Raw genomic sequence first — 22,641 nt, 5'->3', positions numbered from 1 at the left:
CTAGGTGCACGGGCTTCAGTAGTTGTGGCACGTGGGCTCAGTAGTTGTGGCTCGTGGGCTCTAGAGCACAGGCTCAGTAGTGGCGCATGGGCTTAGTTGCTCTGCGGCATGTGGGATCTTCCCGGACCAGGGCTTGAACCCGTGTCCCCTGCAATGGCAGGCGGATTCTTGACCATTGCACCACCAGGGAAGCCCTGCACAACTTTTAAGTTTAAGGCAAATCTTGACTACGAAGAGGCTGTGGGATAAAAAGAGGTGATGCATATAAAGCACTGGGTATGCAGTAAGCACCCAGTAAATCTCAAGGATGTTGATAATGATCTTGACACTTGTCCTCTCATTCTTCCCTCTGATCCCCAGACTGGCAATGCCCCCAGAGCCCATCTCCCAGCCGTCACCGCCGCTCCCTGAAGAGGCTGGAGACCAAGAGGAACGCAGGTCAGAGCTAAAGCTGGATGTGCCCTCCTGGCTCCCTAACCTGTATTCATCAGGGCTTAGAACAGAAAACTGAAACCACTCTAGGTACTCCAGTCGGGGGGCGGGGAGGGGAGGTGATTTAATGATGAGAGTTTGGTGCTTTCAAAATCATTAGCTGGGGCTTCCCTGGTGGCGCAGTGGTTGAGAGTCCGCCTGCCGATGCGGGGGACGCGGGTTCGTGCCCTGGTCCGGGAGGATCCCACATGCCACGGAGTGGCTGGTTCCATGAGCCATGCCGCTGAGCCTGCGCGTCCGGAGCCTGTGCTCCGCAACGGGAGAGGCCACAACAGTGAGAGGCCCGTGTACCGCAAAAAAAAAAAAAAAAAGTTATAAAGATACACGGTCTATAGTAAATATTCACAAGTGATTGTTTCTGCTGTGCTTACTATCCTATTAAAGGTGTAAAATCCATAAAACATTTAAAAAATCATTAGCTGAACTTTAGGAGTGGAAGTTGGAAGGCTGCTTGCTGAGACTCAAGATCACTCCATTGTAGTTCTTGCAATGCATGAAATCTAGGTTTCAATGCATGAAATCTCAGGAAACTCTGCCAATATCTCTCATGAAGCTGGCAGGTAGATAGTGAAACACAGAATTATGCCTGTTACAAAAACACATAGACTGGAGCCCACCCATCAGCTACCACCGTTGCAGGGAAATGGTCTCCACCTCTCTTCCACTTTCCAAATTCTATACAAGAGCGTCTGGGGGGCAGAATCTCATCCCATCCAGAACCCTAGCAGCAAGGGAGTCTGGGAAATGTAGTTTTTAGATGTCTAGCTTCTGTGATACAGGAAAGTAGATGAAAGGGGAGATGGATAATATGTAGACCAAGACCAGGGTGTGGACGGGACCAAGAAGCCTAGAGTTCAAGGAAGATGAGAGGCAGCACTGGCTATTGTTAGAAGCATGGATTCTATGAATATTAGATTTTTCAGTCTTTTTAAGCAGCACTAATGACTTTGTGGATCTAAATAAAGGGAAAATAAGTGAAATCTAATAAAAATTGAGGTAAAACCCTAACTCTAATTTCAATATCGAAAATCATGCTAACCTTCTGAGAAAAGTACATAATATAAACTGTTGTTTTATTTATGGTAACAATCACTTAACTATAGATGTTCTATTCATGTTATATGGTAGACAATAAGATTATTAAATCGCTATAATATTTTTTATCTTTAAGTGTATTCCTTCGGTTCGCAATTTAGAAGCATTCAACTTGACATCATGCTCTACAGCAAGTTTTGTGTTCTCATTTTTTTAAAACACACAACGAAAACCAGGAGTCAAAATCACAACTTCAATAAATAAACATGGCATTGCCAATCCCCGTCCCAAACAAAGGTGAAGGAGAAGAAATAGCAGCAGCATAAATTCCAGTCCCAGCTCTGCCACTTGTGAGCTGTGTGACCCTGGGCCAGTGAATTGACCTCTCTGTAGCTCAGCTTCCTCATCAGAACTCATCATATGAGTTCAATGTGAAGCTTCGGGGGAAAGATACAGGCAAAGTTCTAGGGACAGCATTGCCAGAGATATGGCTAAACAGAGGTCAGGTGTACATGGCATTGAGGTGGATGGGCCCCTGCTTCCTCAGGTCCTACCCAGCCCCTCTGTCCCACTAACTCTGGCCTGCAGTGAACAAGTTCAAGACAGAGCTGGAGCGAAAGTGCTGTGAGGCGGGGCTCTGGGAGAGCCCAGTGGGGCTGTCGTGTGAGGAGAGGACCCATCATGTCCGCTACGGACCAGTCTGCATCGCCGCTTTCCTGAGCTGCTGCCATGTGTCTGAGGCCCTGACTCGGGAGGCCCGAGAGGAGCAGCTGCTTCTGGGGACAAGTGAGGCGGCCACGGCAGGAGGCACAGGGTCGGGGGGCTCGACTGAGGGACATGGAGTGCCATGGACAGGTCAAGGGGTAACATGTGCCATAGAGGGATGAGGTGGGAGGACCCCACTGAAGAGTCTGGTGGGTCATGGGAGACATGCAAAAGAAACCCTGCCCCACATCTCCTCCCTACAGTGGATAAAGACGAGGACTTTGATGACATCTTCCAGGAGGACCAGCCTGTCCGGAGCTTGTTCCCTGAAAGTTGGTTCTGGAAGAAGATTACTCTGCCCAAAAGTGAATCGGGGTAGGACTATGGCCCCCATGCCAGCCTCTGGTGCCTGGCCTGTCCATGCATCAGGGGCCATCCATCATGGCCAATGCCCCCAGGAGTGACATTGAGCTCTCAGCATTGTCCCATGACAGGAAACTTCCTGGATGGGGATAAAGATCCCAGTGGGTCGACCCAAATGATGTCCCTCTGGTGATAATTTCCTTAATTGGGTGACCCACTGACCCCTTCATAGTGATGGTAAGCCCAAGACAGTAACCCTCAATCAGAGGCTCTGTCCAGGCAGCACAGACTCACTTATGTTCCCTTCCACCTACCCTGGCACTTTCTGCAGCATCTCGCACTACAGCACCCGCGTGACCGTGCCAGATTCCATCACCACATGGCAGTTTGTGGCCGTCAGTGTCAAGGCTGGACAAGGTGACCCCACAAGCCCAGTGCTGAAGGAATAGGAGAGAACAGTGGCCCTGGCCAGCCCCAGGGCAGTTGGCCTCTGCTTAACGTCAAGTGCTCTCCTGGTTCTAGGTCTTTGCGTCTCTGACCCCTTGGAGCTGACAGTTATGAAATCATTCTTTGTGGATCTGAAGTTGCCCTTCTCCGTGATCAGGAATGAGCAGGTCCAGACCCAAGCTGTGCTGTACAATTTCATGGCCTACCCGGTCAAGGTGAAGCCCCCAGCCTTCCCCTCTCCCCCCAAAAATGTCTGTCAGTGTGTCTTATAAGGGGGATGGAGTGTGTCCATTATTCGAAGGAGCCAGTGAAATGGCGGCCTTTTTGAAAACATTTCTAAGACATTTTCCCATTTAAGCCTCACAATAACCCCAGGAGATGGATGCTATGACTGTTCTTGGTTTGGAGATAAGGAAACTTACATGGCTTTCCTGAGATCACATAGCACCTAAGTGACAGAAGTGGTTTGAACCCAGGCAGGGTCTTTACTCTCAATCATTATGCTACACTGTCACCTACTCAGGATTCTCAGGGTGGGGGCAGGGAGGAGACTGTGACTCTAGGGTCCTGGGCCTCCTCATGCATCAGGACCCTCTAACTGCCCACCCTGCCCCAGGTCCGAGTGGAGTTCCCCCACAAGGAGTCACTGTGCAGTGCGGCAAAGCCAGGAGCCCCTGCCCGCCAGGTGGTTGTCGTGCCCCCCACCTCCTCCAAGATGGTGCCCTTCGTGATTCTCCCACTTGAAACAGGCAAAGTGGATGTAGAGGTCAAAGTCATGGGCTTTGGGGTCCAGGACCACGTGAGGAAGACACTCCTGGTCCAGGTAATAGGCACCCCCAGCCCTTGCTGCCAGTGCAGTGAGTGGGGCTTCTCCTGAGCTCCAGGCTGTGTGATCACGGGAGGGGCAGGTGGGCCCAAGATCGATGAACAGGAGTGAGGTGCAAGACAATGATTTGAAAGCTCAGTCACAGAGGCCCCACTTCGGGACTTTGGAGTCAGGCTCGGGTTCAAACCTTGTCTCTTCTGTGTGTCCTTGGGCAAGTTGCTTAACTTCTCTGAGCCTCTGTTTCCTCATTTTCAGGATGGGAATAATCCTCATACCCATGAATAATCAGAGAGCTGAGAAAATTACACACGACCAGTGCATGACCCACCAGTAATACTTTATTTACTTAACAAACACATTTTTTAGCACTTACAATATAGCTCTTTAAGAATATTAACTCACTGCACCCTCAGAACAACTCTATGAGGTAGGAATTGCTGTACTCTCCCTTTTATGGATGAGAAAACTGAGACACAGAGGGGTGAAGTAATTTGCCCAAGGTCATGCAGCTAGGAAGCAAAAGAGCTGGGATTTGAACCCAGATATCTGGGTCCCAAAGTCTGTGCTCTTTGTAGCTAAGCAATACTTCCTCTTACTGTCATTATGACTATTGTTTTTAACTTTCTTCTTCATTGCATCCTACAGGCAGGGGGTCAGATACAGCAAATATCCCATAGCATCCTCCTGAACCCCCAAGGTTTGTGGTTGCTTCAGGGAGCACGTGGGATCCTGGGACCATGCGCCAGTGGAGGGAGGGGCTGAAATGAGGGGATCTGGTGAGGGGGGCAGTCTGAGATTCTCCCAGAGTCTGCAGTCTAACCCTGACCTCCCCAGTCCCAGAACCTGCTTGTCACACAAGGTTGTGCCTGCTCAGGTCGGACCCAGATGGAGCTGGTGCCCAAACAGGACTTTTTGAACAAGATGCCCAACACAGAGGCAGAAGTGTTTGTCAGCATTCAAGGTGCCTAGACAGAGCTGGCTCCTGCGGGGGCTGAAGAGGGGCTGGTTCCTCCAGAGCCTGCCTGGGCACAGGGGCAGGAGGGGCTGGGGGTAGCTATGGTCCCCATCGGGGAGCCATGGTAGTTTAGACCATGCCCACCTGACAGGTGACATCCTTGGAGAGACCATCCTGGGCAGCCTGACACCCAAAGAAACAAGGCGGCTGCTGAGGGTCCCCACTGGCTGCCCTGAACAGACGCTGAGCTCCCTGGCACCCGTGATCATCCTGGCCCGCTATTTGGATAGCACGGGCCAGTGGAACAAGGTTGGGGTAGAGCTCAGGGAGCAGGTGATGAAGAACATTGTCAGCGGTGAGAGTGGATCCCCTCCTGGGACCTCGATGAGGGTGTCTGGGACTCTTGGGGAGGGTGGCTGAGGTACCCCTGGGGTACCCCACTGGACCTTCCCAGACAATAGCACCCAAACTCTGACTCTTCTCCCAGATGACAACCTGATACCAAGTCCCCCAGGTGTCCCCCAATTGTGACCCCCACATTATTCCTTCACCCTGACCCCTCTCCCAGGCTACAGGTCTCATAACAGACACCCTGGTTAACCCCAAAGCAGCAACCTCCCAGGTTATGTTATATTCAGACACTGTCCCAGGTTATATATAGCCAATCAGTTCCATGCCCTGGGCTACACCCCCAGGGAACATCCAGGCAGAAAATTCCAGAATAATCCCAGGTGGTGGCCTTCCGGTTACACCTGAATGCTAATACCTTCCCAGGTTACATCCAAACCCCCCAGGTAACAACCATAGATACACATCCCGGTTACAGCCTGACAGAGACCCTCAAGTTAGTTTGGACGCTGACCCCATCTCCCTGGTTACACACAGACGCCACCTCTCCATCCAGCTGCTCTGGATGGTGCTCCATCCAAGTAACACCCAGACTCTATCATCCCCAGTGTTAAACCCAAACGGGAAACCTCCAGGTAACCTTTAGATAATACCCAAGTAGCAAGGCTCAGAATCCACCCAAGAGGTGCCCTCTCCAGAATACACCCAGGAGTAACATCCTCTGACTACCCAGACACACTGACATCTCTAGTTTACAGCCAAGAAACAACCCCCAAGAAAACACCCAGGTAGTGGCCCCTCAGGATACGCCCTTTCCTGGGTTTCACCTTCCATGATCCCTCCCCAGCAGCAATTCCCAATCACACCCCAATGGCACAGTTTCCCAGTTTACTCCCAGATACAGCTGTACCCTGGCTCCCACTGTCACATGTGGCCATGACCTTCATTTACACCTGGGCCCCGCAGCTCCCTCCTTAATGCACCTGGACCAGTCCCCTCCTCCAGGTTACATTTAGATATGATGCACCCCTAAGTCCCACCCACACCCTGACCCCCAGATTATGCCTGGTAACTAACCCCCCCTTCACAGCCACACCCAAGCACCAACTCTCCCGGTAAATTCCCATCCACCTGTTTTCCCAGGGTACAGCCGGATGCTGACCCACCGGAGCGCAGATAGCACCTACCACACCAGCAAGGGAAACCCAGGAAGCACCTGGTAAGGATGAGGACACTGGTAGGAGGAAGCCTGAGGGACCAGCCTGGGGGCTTGATGACCCCAGAAGTATCCCCACTGAGGGGTCTTGGGGCAGGCAGCCTGCAGGCCAGCAGCATTCCAAGTGGCCGTGGTCTCTGGGGTAGACTTCTCCATAGTGTAGACGCCTCTGTCCTAGAACCCCCTTGGTGATTATTGCCAGCCATCACTCATCCTGTCTCCCTTCCAACAGGCTCACGAGTTACGTATTCCGGGTCTTCGCCCTGGCCTACCCTACCATGACAATGGGGGCGCTCAACCCTGAGTCTCTCTGCACCATTGCCAACTGGATCGTCACCCGGAGACAGGCGAAGGACGGGAGCTTCTTGGAGGAAAGCCCTGTGGTCATGGGGTCCATGAAGGTGCCCACCCCCCACCACCACCGCCTGAGCCATTCAAACAAAACCCAAGGGCTCTGCACACTGGGAGGGGAATTTCAGCCCCCTGACGTGTTCCCAGGTAGAATGAGAACAGGAAAGAGCCGAGGTCCGGCACCAAGCATCACATCTCCCTGCTCTGGACCAGGCTGCACTCTGTTACAATGTGGGGAGGCTGGGCACATCTGGGACCTATCGCCCACCCCTACTTCAAGGAATTGCCAGTCCTGGCCCACTTGTCTCTGGGTCTGAGTCCTCCGTGTTCCCCCAGCCAACACACCCATCCCTACCAATTGTTCCTCCACACCAGCCTCCAGAAACAGCTTTCAAACAGCCTGGGAGGTCTCTCCCCTGCTCAAACACCTGTGGCAGTCACCTACAGACAAACACAGTCACCTACAACAGTATCTCTCTACTGTATCCTTCTCTTCTGTATCTCCTCCCAAGTCTCACCCCTCAACACTCCCTGCTCACAGGTCCTTCCAACTCACCTCCGTGTCTTTGCTTAGGCTGCCCTCTCTGCATGGTATAGTCATGCCTCATCCCTTTTTTCCCCTGCACCGAGCCAAAGTATGTTTTCTCTTTAGATTTAGATCAGACGCCACCTCCTCTAAGTCTCCCCCGAATACCAGCCCTGTCCTGTGCACCTATCACGTTAGGGATGTGATTTATTCACTCATTCAACAAACATTTATCCAGCAACTGCTGTGCGCCAGGCCTTGTGCTGGGGAGAGGGGAGACACAGAGGTAAACAAGACAGTGACAGCCCCTGCTTGTAGAACTGACAAGCTGGGTAGTGGGGGAAAGACAGAAGTTCACCAAATAATTATAACTAGTGATTGTTTAAGTCACAGCTGTGCCAAGTTCCATGGGAGAGAAAAGCAGGAGGTAGGATTTAATAGGAGCCATGCCCAGCGCTGGGGGTGTCAGGGGTAGCCTACAGGCAGAAATGACAGTAAAGCAGCAACTTGAAAAAGGAATAGGAGACAGCAGAGGAAAGAATGGAAAACAGAGCTCCAGGCGAAGAGAACAGCATGTGCAAAGGCCCTGAGCCACATCACTCCAATCTCTGCCTCCATCTTCACATGGCTTTCTTCCTTCTGTGTGTGCCTTCTTATATGGACACCAGTCACTGGATACAGGGTCCCCCTAATCCAGTATAACCTATTCTTAACTTAGCTCATTACATCTACAAAGACCCTATTTCCTACTAAGACCACACTCTGAGGTTCTGGGTGGACAAGAATTTGGGGGGAAAATTATTCAGTCCAGTACAGGGATTGAGGGTGGAACTTGGGAGACGAAAGAGGCGTTTGAACCTTGTCGGTCATTTACTAGCAATGGGGACACTTCACCCTCTGACCCTCAGTTTGCTCATCAGGAGAATGGAGCTGCTGCAAGAATATTTTGAGCTAGCACAGAGAGCTTAGCACAGCACCCTCCATGGCTGTCAACTTTTCTTAGCAAAGCAGACCCCACACAGGCAAATCTCAAGATAGCTCCTCCTCCTCTACCCCTCTCCTCCTCCTGCTTTCAGCATCATCCAGCCCAGAGATGAGCACCTGGGAGCTTTTCAAGGTCAGTCAGGAGGGATTGGGGAAGGTGTCTCCAAGATGGTAAAGGGATTATGGGTGTGGTTCTGCATCCACAGGGTGGCTACCGAGGCTCCGAGGCAGATGTATCCCTCACAGCTCTTGTCCTGATTGCTCTGAATGAGGGGAAGGAGTTGTGCAACCAGAAGATACCGGTAGGACCCAAAGATGAGGGCAGGGTCTGCAGGGTGCCATACCCCCTGCACACAGGGAGCTCCCCTGCCCTCATGTTCTTCTTAGTGCTTTCCTCTCTTCTAACTCCCAGAACCCTTTCCTCTGATCACCTCCCCCTCTAGCCTCTTCTCTTGACTTTCTAGAATTTGGCGGCCAGCATGAAGCAAGCCGGTGACTTCCTGGAGAAAAAACTCCCCCACATTCAGACAACCTTTGCCATAGCCATAGTCTCCTATGCTCTGGCCCTCACCAGGAGTCCCCGAGCCAACGACCGCCTGGACAGCGTTGCCAGCCAGGGTGGGTGTGGGCCACTTTTCAACCAACTGTGTGTTAACCACAGTCACGGTGGGGGGGGGGTGCAGAGAGAGGGGGATTGTATGATCTCAAATCCAGCAAAATGTGATTCTTCATTTATGAGCACCTATGGTGTGCCAACCCTTGAGCTCAGACCCTGAGAAACCAAGGTGAACAAGACCGATGTGGTCCCTGCCCTCAGAAGTCCCAACGTTCCTGGGGGAGGCAGGTAGAAGACAAACAGATCAAAGGAGAATTACTAATTGAGACAGGTGCTGAGATAATAATATACAAGGTGGGTTGGAGAGATGATGAGGGGAGGGGAGTATAGACTGGAGAACTGGGAAGGCCTCTGTGAAAAGGGGACCCTCAGCTGGAATGAAAGATGAGAAGGCTCACCTACGTGAAAGGCCAAGGATATTCCAAGCAGAGGGAATGGCACGTGCAGATGCTCTGAAGTGGGAAAGTGCTTGGTATGTTCGAGGATGGAAAGAAGGTCGTACAACATAGGTAACTGAGAGGGGTTTGCTTCCGATGGCCCGCCCTCTCCCAGCCCTGAGGGTCCTGATCCCATCCTCTCCGTTCCCCAAGTCAAGAGGAGTGGAGGTAGAAAAACGCATTTGCAGTGGGACTGAGAGGAATGTGGAGGGGCTTCTTTGAACCTCAATTTCCCCAGCTCTAAATAGTGTCCCTGTCTCCTAGAGTGGTTCTGAAAATTGCAATGTCCACACACCTCCTCAGCAAAGATTTACACATAAAGTAGGTGCTCAATAAAATAGCAGATGAGAAAAACTGGGCAGTATGACACAAGGAGGGGGCAGGTTTAGGTAGGTGGGCTCAGAGCTGCGTTTCAAGGTGGGCATCCATCTTCTAGACAAAACCCATTGGCCAGTGGATGACCTGGACATGGACTCCCTATACACCATTGAGGCCACGGCCTATGCACTGATGCAGAAGCTGGAGCTGGGTCTGCACAATGAGACGCACGCCATCGCCAAGTGGCTGCTGGAGAAACGGGAGCTGGGAGGAGGCTTCCAGTCCACCCAGGTGACTGGAGCCTCGGAAACTGGGGGTGGAGGTGGGGGGGGGTTGCTAGCCGAGGTGCTGACACTACTGGCCCACCGGAAGGAGCTGTCCGTGGTGCTCGTGCCCCACGGGGCTCCGGTGAGCTGTCAGCGGTGCTGATCCGAGGCCCCCATCCCAACACCCAGACCACGGTCGTGGCCATAGAGGCCCTCACACGCTTCCGCGAAGCTGTCCCCTTCGATGGTGTCCAGGATCTCCGCGTCCAGATCAGAGTCCCCAAGAGAGCCTTGAACATGGAATGGCTCATCGATGAGAACAATGCCTACCAGCTGCGGTCAGCAAAGGTATGGAGCTAAGGGGCAGCTGGGAAGTCCACACGGAAGTCGCACTGGAGATGAGACCAAGAGTCATGTCCCTGGCAATCTCCCCTCACCAATATTACCTAATCACCGTTGGCTATACTATCAATGTATTGGTTCATTCATTCCACAAACATTTCCTGAGCACCTACTGTTTGCCAAGCATTCTCCTGGGTTACATTATGAAACATCTGTGGTCCCTACTCTCAAAGCACTTACAGTCTAGAAAGAAATTAAGACAATAGATATAATTCTACGTTCCACTTTAAGCTTTCAGAACACAGGGGAATGAAATAAGTGTGTAAAAGACATAATAACCTGGGTATGGGGAGTAAGGTAATCTCCATGACCTTACTCCATGAAGGAGGTGATATTCACCTTCAATTATTCAATCATCTTTATTGAGCACTTACTGTGTGTCAGACACTCTTCTAGGTTCTGGGAATATGGCCATGAACAAGACAGAAAAAAAAAATCCCTGTCCCTGTAGAATTTTATATTTTAGTGGGGATAGACAAAAAAGCGATGTGAATAAGTAGAATATGTAATGTGTTAAATGATGGCAAGTGCTATGGGAAAGAATTAAGCAGGGAGGGGGTGGGAACATCAAGGAGTTGTAATTAGGCTGGGTAGGGAAGGTCTCACCAAGAAGGTAATATTTGAGCAAAGACCTTATGGAAAGGCAGATGTGATCCTTGTGGATATCTAGGCAGAACAAACAGCAAGTGCAAAGGCACTGAGGCAAGAGTGTTCTAAGAACAACAGTGGGATTTAAGCAGGGGTGATGTGATTGGATGTGAATTTGTAAAATTTTGCTCTGGCCGATGAGGGAAGAATGAATGAGGGAAACAAGAGTAGATGCAGGGACTTCCCTGGTGGTCCAGTGGGTAAGACTCCGCGCTCCCGATGCAGGCGGCCTGGGTTTGATCCCTGGTCAGGGAACTAGATCCCTCATGCATGCCACAACGAGGATCCCGCATGCTGCAACTAAGGCCTGGTGCAGCCTAAATAAATAAATAATACATAAATAAGTAAATTTTTTTTTAAAAAAGAAGGAAAAGTAAATCCTTCTTCATGGAGAGAGGTGGGAGAGTCACTAGACCCCAGGTTAGGGAAATAACTGAGGCCCCAGTGCCCGTGCATTCTTTCCTCTCCATCCCCACTGCCTGTAAGCCATGTTTTGCTGCTTCTTCTCCCCTCAAATCCTCCTCCCCTCTCTTTTCAGTTCTCTGCCCAGGATGACCTAGAGATCAAAGCCAGCGGCAGTGGAAGAGGCACCATCTCGGTAGGTCTTGTGTTCCTTAGCTAGAGCCCAGGGCTCCCCCAGTTGGTGGAAATAGAGGCAAATATAGACTCCAAAACAAGACTGAAATCAGCAATAATCTTAGCTACCATTTAGGACACAACCATTTGTTAGGAATCAATCTAAGGACACCTCAAAACCCCCCTGAGAAGCTGGTAAAAATATGGGCCCCATTTGACGGGTGGGGAAATAGAGGTTTTCACTTTCAGTAAGTCAAGAGTCAGGGAAGACAGAGGCCAGAGATCTTTGGACCCCTCTGCCCCTCCTATGCTGAATCCCTGAAGGGGTCTCTTTCCTTGCCCCCCAAAGAAAGATTCTCCCGCCAGAGTGCCTCTCAAGACCCAGAGAACAACTCCACCCTTCCCACAATATCTGAAGGCTCCATTACATCATCTGGCCCTATGCCCTATGACCCAGGAGGACAGCCTTCTTTGTCACCAAATTCAAGGTAGCCCACTATCATGTTTCAGGCAACAGAGCCACAGTTGAATCCCTGCCTTTGTTGTGTGACCTCAGGCAAGTCACGCTCCACCTTAAACTTCAGCTAACTTTAAATTACATAAAATAAGAAATTCAGTTCCTCGGTCGAACTAGCCACATTTCAAGTGCTCAATAGCCACATGTGTGGACTTCCCTGGCAGTCCAGTGGTTAAGACTCCCTGCTTCCATCGCAGAGGGCATAGGTTCAATCCCTGGTGAACCGCATGCTGCACGGCACAACCAAAAAAAAAAAAAAAAGCCACGTGTCTAGAGGTTGCCACACAGACAGCACAGATAGACTATTGCCAACATTGCGGGAAGTTCTATTACAGAGCTGGCCTGCCTAGGCTATATAGGGTGTTCTGGCCACTGAACACATGGATTGAACGGGAAAGACCTCGCTGTGAATTCCCCATGGGGCAGAGAGCTGGGCAGGCAGGAACTGAAGCAAGGAGGAAAGGAGTAAGTGTGAATGGGCTCTGACACCTCCCCCTCCGACAGATCCTGACCATGTACCACAGGTCCCCAGAGTCCTGGGAGGACACCTGCAACCTGTACCACCTGAATGTGACTCTTCACACAGCCCCGAAAGGTGACCCTGGACTCAGGGATACCCAGTTCTTCTTTTTTATTACTTTATTTTAGCTATCATTCAGTAAGCATCTCTATTGCTTTATTCAGCCATTCAACAAATATTTTTCTAACATCTTTATTGGAGTATAATTGCTTTACAATGGTGTGTTAGTTTCTGCTGTATAACAAAGTGAATCAGCTATACGTATACATATATCCCCATATCTCCTCCCTCTTGCGTCTCCCTCCCACCCTCCCTATCCCACCCCTCTAGGTGGTCACAAAGCACCGAGCTGATCTCCCTGTGCTATGCGGCCGCTTCCCACTAGCTATTTACTTTACATTTGGTAGTGTATATATGTCCATGCCAGTTTCTCACTTCGTCCCAGCTTACCCTTCCCCAACAATTATTCTTTGAGCATTTACTAGGTGCTGCACCCTGTTTCTTGGCCCTGGGAACGTAGGCATGAACAAGAAAAATATCCCTTCTTCTCCTGGAGCCCACATTCTAGTAGGACACAAACAATACAACAATAACAGTATATTATACTTTTATTGTTATTTATTTATAACATAAGTGAATCTGCATTGTAAAATATAAATATGAAGCATAATAGCAGGTGATGATAAGTACCATATAAAATAAAGTAGGAAAAGGTGCTACAGACTTGGAGGAAGTCCAGGGGAAGCTCTCTGAGGAGGTGGCATTTGAGATGAGACATGAAAGAAGTGAGAGAGTGAGCCAGGAAGGATCTGAGGGAAGAGCATTACAGGCAGACAGAACAGCAGGTGCAAAGGGCCTGAGGCAAGAATGAACTCACCTGGTTTGAGCAATAGCAGGGAGGCCAGTGTGGCTACAGAGGAGCAAGGGGTAGATTTTTAGTTGAAAGAGTTGGAGAGGTGATGGGGCAGATGGGGCAGGGACTTACAAGCCATGGTGAGGACTCTAGCGTTTGCTTGGAGTGAAATAGGAGCCAGAGAGGGTTCGGAGTAGAAGAAGGACATGACCTAGCACAGGTTCGCACAGGCTCCCTCTGGCCGCTGTGGGGGAAACAGACTATAGAGGGCACAGGGGGGAGCTGGGAGACCAAGGAAGAGGTGACTGCACTGGTCCTGCAGGAAATGATGGGGCCGGACCAGGGAGGGGGCTGTGGAGATGATCAGAAATGGACTCCAGAGTTTGCAGTCTGGGGTACCAAGAAGGAAGAGACAGGACTTTGCCCCTGGCAGCTCACTGTCAGGGTACGGGGAAACAAGTCTCACCAGTCTTAAGACTTTTAGGGACTAAAAGTGACCAAGACTTTGGTTTGGACCCCATTTCTTTTTTTTTTCCTTTTTTTTTTTTTTTGCGGTACGCGGGCCTCTCACTGTCGTGGCCTCTCCCGTTACGGAGCACAGGCTCCGGACACGCAGGCTCAGCGGCCATGGCTCACGGGCCCAGCCGCTCCGCGACATGTGGGATCCTCCCAGACCAGGGCACGAACCCGTGTCCCCCGCATCGGCAGGCAGACTCTCAACCACTGCGCCACCAGGGAAGCCCCTGGACCCCATTTCTTAACTGTAGTAGTAGCAGTAGTAGAAGTAATACGATAATGGTAGTAATACTATAGTAATAATAACTGGCAGCTATAAAGCACTAATCAGGCATTACGTTACATGCTTTACTCGTATTAACTCACTTAAAATTAACCAGCTGGGGCTTCCCTGGTGGCGCAGTGGTTGAGAGTCCGCCTGCCGATGCAGGGGACGTGAGTTCGTGCCCCGGTCCGGGGAGATCCCACATTCCGCGGGGTGGCTGGGCCCGTGAGCCATGGCCGCTGAGCCTGCGTGTCCGGAGCCTGTGCTCCGTAACGGGAGAGGCCACGACAGTGAGAGGCCCGCGTAACGCAAAAAAAAAAAATTAACCAGCTGGGTTGGGAATATTATGATCCCATTTACAGTTTAGGAAACCAAAGCACAGAGAGGTTAAACAACTTGCTCAAAGTCATAGCAGAGCCAGGATTTGAACCCAGGAAGCTGGCTCCAGAGGCTGTGTTACCCAGCCTCTAAATTCCTGCCTTCTCTCTGCAGATAATAAAAAGGGGGAAGTGACCTTTCAGCTCCGGATGGAAACAAGGTCAGGTCACCAGGATCTTGGACTGGGCAGGAGGAAGGACCCACTTCCTGGAATCCAAACTCCTTAGCAGCTCTCCCTGTGTACTGAGTGGAGGGAGGGAACCAGCCAAACTTGCCTCTCCATGCCTGGCCCCTCATCCCTACCTCTCCTCCTGTCCTCCCCTGCCTGTCCCCCATTCTGCCCCCTACCCCACCCTTCCATGCTTATCTACCATCCTGCTACCTCAACCCTGCCCCCCAGCTTTCCCTGTCCCAGAAAGGCGGGCTCCTGCATGGTGAACATACACCATGACCCAGATGCCCAGGGCTAGCTCTGAACCCCATGACTCTCCCCTCTCTTCATCTTCTCCAGACATTCCAGCCCCCACCCCAGTCTGGCTCTGTCTCCCAAATACCCTCACCCAGGTCTGTCCCAGATTTTAAAAAAAATGTATTGAGCACCTAATTGGTGCCAGGCTCTGTTCTAGGAGCTGGGGGCACAGCTGTGAGCAAGGCAGCTCCTCCCTGCCTGGTGGAGCTCACAGACTATCAGGGGAGACAAACAATAACCGAATAATCACCCAGAATCAATGCAAAATGACAACCGTGATTAAATGTGGCAAAGGAGAGGTCCACGGAGCCACAGGAGGGCAAATTAGAGAATGATCTGGTGTGCGGGCTGGGGAAGGCTTCCCAGAGGGGGTGATGCATCAGCTGAAATTGCAAAGATGACAGGATTTTTCAGGGCAAAGAGGGAGGAAGAATTCCAGGCTGAGAGAACAGCATGTGCCAAGGTCCAGTGGCAGGCAAGAGACTGACACTTCAGAGCAATCAATCAGAGGCCGGAGGGGAAGGAGGTGAAGTGAAAGGATGAGGCCAGGTGTTTTGGTAAAGCAAGGAAGTTAAGCAAGGAGGCAACATACCAGATTTCTGTTTGCTAAAGCTGTATCCTCTTGGGGGCAGAGGAGTGACAGGGAGACACAGGAGAAGGCTACTGCCCTTGTCCAGGCGCGAGGTGATGACAGTGGGAGCGTGGGAGAGGGGCAAGGGGACAGTGGGAAGAGACTGGTGCTGTGAAATCCCCAGGTACCAGGGTCATCGAGAGGCCACAATGACCATCATGGAGGTCTCCCTGCTCACCGGCTTCTACCCCAACCAGGATGACCTCAAACAGGTAATGAGCAGGGCGGGGATGCCCTGGCAACATCCCACATACCCTGAGCGGGTGCAGAACAGCATCTACCTGGGTCAAGACCCCCAGGTTAATGCCCCACAGTCCCTGCCTCAAGGTCAGCGGCCATGGTCACTTCTGAGGGACTCCCTGTATGACCTTAGCTAAATTCTTGCCCTGACTGTGCCTCAGTTTCCCCAACAGTGGGGCTGATTGGACAAGGGCCAGGAGCTCTAAGAGTTGCTTCACACTATCTGGAGCTCCCAGGGCTGGGTGCCTTGGAGGATCTCTGCCGACGCGCAGTCCTCACCCTCTGCCCCAGCTCACGAGCGACGTGGAGAGGTACGCCTTCCAGTATGAGACCAAGACGACCTCCAGCGACAGCACTGTTGTCCTCTACCTGGAGAAGGTGAGGAAGGCCAGGTGTCCTCTGCCAGAGGTCCGTGGGCAGCCAGATGGGCGGAGAAACCACAATCAGCACCCTGGCCAGTGCTGTCCGAGGGCCATGCCCTCTGACGTCAGCTCCTCAGTAGTCAGGGCCATGCGGTCAGTGGTTATGGCCAAGGCCTTGTGGTCAGTACCCCATGCTCAGTGGCCCTGATCAGCTGAAACAGGACTTCCCTTCTCCAGCTCTCCCACAAGGCAGACACGGTGCTGGGCTTCCGCGTCCACAGGATGCTGCAGGCGGAGTTCCTGCAGGCTGCCCAGGTCATGGTCTACGACTACTATGAGCCTTGTGAGCAGGGGCCTGGGGGTGGAGGGGTAACCCGGGAGGGTACAGGGCCTGAGAAGGACTGGGCCAGAAAAAAAGGGAGGGGTGAGGGGCGGGGCCAAAAAGGGGGAATGGGGCGTGGCAGAGGGGGTCCTTGGCTCCGTGGGAGGGGTGGCCAAGAGGGCGCCGGAAGGGACCCAAGGGGCGTGGTGATGAGGGGCGTGGCCTTCCTTGGTGGTTAAAGTGGCCCTGGAGGGGCCTGGAAGCGGGTGTGGCAGAGCTGAGAAGGGACTTGGCGTGGCCCGCTGGGTAAGGGTGGGCAAGAAGGGGGCAGGCTCTTTAAAGAGGAGGGACCTGTTAAGGGGGGCGCTGGGCGGGTCAGGTGGGGCGGGGCCTGCTGGGGGCGGAGCCAGACATGCACCCAGCCCCCAGGAGCACTGGCCCAAGCCAACCCCGGTCGCTCGCCTCCTCTCGCAGCCCAGAGGTGCAGCTCCTTCTACAACCTGCCCACAGAGCACGCTTCCTTGAGGAAGATCTGCCACAGAGACGTGTGCAGATGCGCCGAGGGTGAGGTCATGGGGACACGGAGGGCTGGGACTGCCAGGCTAGGGGTTCAAGAGCTTTTCATCACTTCCTGGGTGCCTTCTGGGCTGAGTTTAGACAGAGAGAGAGAGAGAGACAGAGAGATAGCAAGACAGAGGCAAAGAGAGACAGAGAAAAGGAGACCCAGAGACAGCGAATGACACATACACTCAGGCACAGCCAAAGATCAGGCGAATCGGAGACACAGACACGGAGGGACACATAATAAACTCAGATGAGAGAAACAGAAAAGAAAAAGACCAAACGGAGAGGCAGAGGAGGAGAGAGCACCCTACAGATCAGAAAGGCCAGACCCAGAGACCCAGCGGCTGCCGCCTGGGGCCGGATGGCGGTCAGATGGGAGGAAGGCCCCTCCGTCAGTGCAGCTAGAACAGCCGCCCCCCCTCCCCCAACCTTCCAGACCAGTGCCCATCCCCAAAGAAGGACAGCCACCACGTGCAGCAGGAGGAGCTCCAGGCAGCAGCCTGTGAGGTTGGCGTGGACTTTGGTGAGTGTGGGGAGTGGCAGGGGGCAGGGGGCGGCCCACCTGCAGGCTGGACACCAACACGACACCCTCCTGGACCCCTTCCCCAGTGTACAAGGCCAGGCTGGAGTCTGTGGAGACCTCCGCCTCCAGCCCCTACATCTACTACAACATGCAGCTCCAAGCCATCATCAAGAGTGGTATGTCCAAGGTGGCAGAGGAGGGAGCGTGGGGGCCTACCCCGGGGGTCCCAATGCGGAGGAGGGCCAGGCCTATGCAAGCTCACAAACTGGTTCTCCTCTCCTCCAGGCACGGACTCTGCCAAGCCCCTCACCATGAAGAAATTCGTCACTCACGCCACCTGCCGTGACTCCCTGGGGCTGCAAGAACATGAGACATACCTCGTCATGGGCCAGACATCAGACCTGTGGAGAGTCAAATCTGAGTGCGTGGGGGGCTCCTGCTGCCCTGGGGACTCAGGCCTGGGCCCCCTTCCCTACCCCAGTCCAGTCCTTGGTGTCAAAGTTTCTACTGCACCTGTCAACACGAGTCTTGGGTTTCAGGGCTGCCCTGAATGGAGGTTCAGGCTGTGCACTGCACAACTCCAGGGAACACCATTCGTAAGGAGATGTTGTAAATGTGGATGTAAATTTCCAACAGAGGGCAGGAAAGAGTCAGAGGGAGGGGAGCATTTTCTAATCCCCAGCAGTATGGGCTAGAGGTGGGGGGACCTGAGATGGCCTGGTGGAGTGGACACTATAAGCTGTGGCTCTGAGAGTCTGTCAGGCAGCGCAGAGGGGCAAGTCAGAAAGGTCTCCACACCTTCAAGGCACCCAGCTCTCCTCACCATCCTGGCCATCTCTTGCCCACAGATACACCCATGTCCTGGGCAAGGAGACGTTCCTCATGCACTGGCCAGTGGATGGGACAGTGGGCAAGAAGGAACTGCTGGACCAGCTAGAGGGGTTTTCAGAATATATGCACACCCATGGCTGCGAGTCCTGAGACCCTGAGGCCTCTGCTGCTCTCGGGGGGTTGTCTCCAAGCATGCCCAGGTCCCTGGGCTTAACCACAAATAAAGAGCAAGGAATATCATACTCAAACTCCAGACATGTGTTCCTGCCTCAACATTCAGCAGGGGCCCTGCAGAACCTGCCCTGACATTGCTTGGACCTGCATCCTCCCTCTCACTCCTACTCCATTCCAATCACACTGGCCTTCTTTGTGTCCTTCCAACACCTGAGTTGACTCCCACCTCAGGGCCTTTGCACACACTGTCCCCTCCACCAGGTACACCTTCCTCCAGATGTCTTTATGGATTGAACACTTCCCTTATTTGGACTCTGTTTTAATGTCACTTCCTCAAAGATACTTGCTTTGGGGACTTCCCTGGTGGTCCAGTGGTAAAGAATCCGCCTTCCAATGCAGGGGATGTGGGTCCAATCCCTGATCGGGGAACTAAGATCCCACATGCCGTGGGGCAACTAAGCCCACGCGCCTCAACTAGAGAGCCCGTGAGCTGCAAACTACAGAGCCCACGCTCTCTGGAGCCCGCGAGCCACAACTAGAGAGAGAAAAACCCGCACGCCACAACTAGAGAGAAACCCGCGTGCCACAACAAAGAGCGTGCATGCCGCAACGAAGATCCCGCATGCCGCAACGAAGACCTGATGCAGCCAAAAATAAAATTAAAAGAAAATTTTTAAAAAGATACTTGCTTTATAACATACCTAAAAATAGACCTCCTCCCATCACTCTCAGTAACACTTAAAAATATATTGTATGTGATATTTATTGGTTTGATTGTTAGTTAATTGGGTATTTCTCCTGCCGCACAATATCAGCTCTTTAAGCCCAGGGGCCATGTCTGTCTTGTTCACTGCGGTACTCCCAGTTCCTACAGCAGGGGCTGGTATATAGTAGGTGTTCGAGGAATGATTGTTGAATGAATGAGTGAATGAATGAATGAATGTAGCACCCACTCTGCAGTTGATCCTGATGCAAGCTTTGACAGGGAACCCCAGGCAACTGGAGAAAGGAGCCAAGGGGCAGGGGAGGGTGAATGAGTTTCATCAATGTGGCCTGGAGTGGGAGCGGGGGACTGCCACTCCAAGGCAGCAGCCCGTGGGGGTTGAGGGAGTGCTGAAGGGACTGCAAGGCATCCAGGATGGCTTGAACTTGGGATGTCAAGGACGGGCTGAAGGTGAGAGGGAGAAAAAAAAAGATGGGGTTTTGAACACCAGGCTTGGTCATTATCAAGGGCAGTAGGGAGCCATGGAAGGTGTTTGAGCAGGAGAGGAATTGACCAGCTCTGAAGTGGAAAGGCCCAGTTGACTGACGGGCAGAAACTGAGTTGATGGCAAGAAACCTGAAGAGGAGGTGGGGTTTGGGGCCACAGGATAGCATGGCGGCAGCTGCCTGAATTCTAACTCTGCCTCCACCTCTTCCTGGCTGTGTGACATTAGCCCATTTACTCACCTCCTGTGCTTCGGTTTCCTCACCTCTAACATTACTTCCTTCAGAGAGTTCTTGTGAGTACCCAGCACATAGGAATTATTCAATAAACCTTCACTGGCCTAATTATCAATGAGCCAGACAAGAGGCCTTGGGGAGGGAGTAAAGCTGCTGGAATCCACACGACAATCAGAGAAGAAAATCAGACCACAGCAACCCCTGCTCAAAACCCTCCCAGGTTCCCACTGCTCTGACATTGCAGCACTCAAGGCCCTGCAATGTGGCCCTGCCAACCTCCCTGACCCCAACTCCCCCAACTCCCCACTCACTCCACTCCAGCACACAGGCCGTCTTTCATGGTTCCCAGAAACTCCAAGCTCTTTCTTGCCTCTGGGCCTTTGCCTAAGCTGTTCCTTCTGCCCAAAACACTTTTCCCTTGACTGCTTTCTCCTCACCCTTCAAGTCTCCCATCAGAGAGGCCTTCTCCAAGCACCCTCACTAGATGAAATTGCATCCTTCCCCTGAAGTTATCTCTCTCTGCAACCTGATTTTTTCCTTCCGAGGAAACATCACAGTGCATAATGATAAATTAGATTCTTTACTTACATCTTTGCTGTCTGTCTCCCCTACTGGACTGGGAGCCCCAGGAGAGCAGGGAGGCTATCTGTCTTGGTCACAGATATAATTGCAGCAGCTCAGTGAGGGCCTGGCACACAGTAGGTGTTCATTTTGCTGAATGAAGGACTGAATAAATAAAAGAATGAAAGACAGTGAGAGAGAAGGAAAAGAGGGAGGGATAAAGGGAGAGAGAGAGAGATAAAGAGAAAGGAAGAGGGACTACTCTGGTGGCGCAGTGGTTAAGAATCCACCTGCCAATGCAGGGGACACAGGTTCGAGCCCTGGTCCAGGAAGATCCCACATGCCGCGGAGCAACTAAGCCCTTGCGCCACAACTACTGAAGCCCGCATGCCTAGAGCCTGTGCTCCTCAACAAGAGAAGCCACCGCAATGAAATTCCCGTGCACTGCAACAAAGAGTAGCCCCTGCTCGCCACAACTAGAGAAAGCCCGCGCGCAGCAACAAAGACCCAACGTAGCCAAAAATAAGTAATAAATAAATAAATTTAAAAAATTTTTTAAAAAGGGGGCTTCCCTGGTGGCGCAGTGGTTGAGAGTCCGCCTGCCGATGCAGGGGACACGGGTTCGTGCCCCGGTCCGGGAAGATCCCGCATGCCGTGGAGTGGCTGGGCCCGTGAGCCATGGCCGCTGAGCCTGTGCGCACGGAGCCTGTGCTCCGCAACGGGAGAGGCCACAACAATGAGAGGCCCACGTACCGCAAAAAAAAAAAAAAAAAAAAAAAAAGAAGAGAGTGATGGAGGGAGGAAGGAAGGAAGGAAAGTAGAAAGGATGAAAGGAAAGATGTCAGGGAGGCTCTGGCTTGTTTTGTTTTTTTTAATAAATTTATTTATTTATTTATTTATTTATTTTGGCTGTGCTGGGTCTTCATTGTTGCACCCGGACTTTCTCTAGTTACAGCAAGCAGGAGCTATTCTTCGTTGCAGTGTGTGGTCTTCTCATTGTGGTGGCTTCTCTTGTTGCGGAGCACGGGCTCTAGGTGCGCGGGCTTCAGTAGTTGTGGCACACAGGCTCAGTAGTTGTGGCTCGTGGGCTCTAGAGCACAGGCTCAGTAGTTGTGGTGCATGGGCTTAGTTGCTCCGCGTCATGTGGGATCTTCCCGGACCAGGGCTTGAACCCATGTCCCCTTCATTGGCAGGTGGACTCTTAAGCACTGTGCCACCAGGGACGCCCTCTGGCTTGTTTTTGTACAGCCCTTGATCTAAGAATGTTTTTTTACATTTTAGAAGGATTTTTAAAAAACAAAGAAGGATGTTTGACAGATACTGTACATGGCCTGCAATGACTGAAATATTTATTATCTGGTCCTTCATGGAAAAGAAAAGTGTGCCTACCCCTGAATTAGTGCATTGGTTATCTATTGCTATGAAACAAATTACCCCCAAACTTAGGGGCTTAAACCAGTAAATATTTAGTATTTCACAATTTCTGTTAGGGAGCAACTTAGCTGCATAGTTTTGGTGCAGCAGTCTCTCATGAGGTTATAATCAAGATGTCAACTGGACACAACATTGTTGACCATTGCTTTTTTTTTTTTTTTTTTGGCCACACTACAGGGCTTGTGTGATCTTAGTTACCCGACCAGGGGTCGAACCCATGTCCCCTGCAGTGGAAGCACAGAGTCTTAACCGCTGGACCACCAGGGAAGTCCCTGGACACAACACTCCAATTAAAAAAAAAAAAAAAAAAAAGATGTCAGTTGGGGCTACCATCATCTGAAGGTTCGACTGGGGCTGGAGGAGCCATCTCCAAAGTAGCTTACTCATACGGCTGGCAAGTTGGCGATGGTTGTTAGTGGGAGGACTCAGTTCCTCACCATGTAGACCTCTCCTCAAGTCTCCTCACAATATGGCAGCTGGCTTTCCCCAGAGTGAGTGATCCAAGAGAAAAAGCACAGAGGAAGCCA

At 51.9% G+C, this 22,641-nt stretch overlaps 1 protein-coding gene across 5 annotated transcripts in view; it reads left to right on the top strand.

Annotated features, from left to right (window-relative positions):
- Positions 1-19,474, top strand: part of LOC308616074 (complement C3-like) — a 28,078-nt gene extending 8,604 nt beyond the window's left edge. The window contains exons 9-34 of one of the 5 annotated variants that reach the window (XM_081232088.1): positions 361-438; positions 2,116-2,313; positions 2,496-2,607; positions 2,927-3,012; positions 3,118-3,257; positions 3,659-3,865; positions 4,514-4,565; positions 4,743-4,829; positions 4,975-5,178; positions 6,315-6,390; positions 6,620-6,788; positions 8,455-8,550; positions 8,713-8,866; positions 9,738-9,910; positions 10,075-10,233; positions 11,474-11,533; positions 12,533-12,623; positions 14,675-14,720; positions 15,785-15,872; positions 16,192-16,278; positions 16,500-16,605; positions 17,059-17,148; positions 17,585-17,671; positions 17,758-17,847; positions 17,957-18,092; positions 18,520-19,474. In XM_081232088.1, the coding sequence (XP_081088214.1) occupies positions 361-438; positions 2,116-2,313; positions 2,496-2,607; positions 2,927-3,012; positions 3,118-3,257; positions 3,659-3,865; positions 4,514-4,565; positions 4,743-4,829; positions 4,975-5,178; positions 6,315-6,390; positions 6,620-6,788; positions 8,455-8,550; positions 8,713-8,866; positions 9,738-9,910; positions 10,075-10,233; positions 11,474-11,533; positions 12,533-12,623; positions 14,675-14,720; positions 15,785-15,872; positions 16,192-16,278; positions 16,500-16,605; positions 17,059-17,148; positions 17,585-17,671; positions 17,758-17,847; positions 17,957-18,092; positions 18,520-18,652 (3,005 nt within the window). In that variant the 3' untranslated portion in view covers positions 18,653-19,474. The remainder of the gene's footprint in view (positions 1-360; positions 439-2,115; positions 2,314-2,495; positions 2,608-2,926; positions 3,013-3,117; positions 3,258-3,658; positions 3,866-4,513; positions 4,566-4,742; positions 4,830-4,974; positions 5,179-6,314; positions 6,391-6,619; positions 6,789-8,454; positions 8,551-8,712; positions 8,867-9,737; positions 9,911-10,074; positions 10,234-11,473; positions 11,534-12,532; positions 12,624-14,674; positions 14,721-15,784; positions 15,873-16,191; positions 16,279-16,499; positions 16,606-17,058; positions 17,149-17,584; positions 17,672-17,757; positions 17,848-17,956; positions 18,093-18,519) is intronic. The other 4 variants (XM_081232084.1, XM_081232085.1, XM_081232086.1 and 1 more) reach the window with 4 other exon arrangements.
- The last annotated feature ends 3,167 nt before the right edge of the window (positions 19,475-22,641 follow it).

This window comes from Mesoplodon bidens, assembly GCF_964165515.1.
Source record: "Mesoplodon bidens genome assembly, chromosome: 4".
In the NCBI taxonomy this organism is placed as follows: Eukaryota; Metazoa; Chordata; class Mammalia; order Artiodactyla; family Ziphiidae; genus Mesoplodon; species Mesoplodon bidens.
This window is presented reverse-complemented; position numbering and strand designations above follow the sequence as displayed.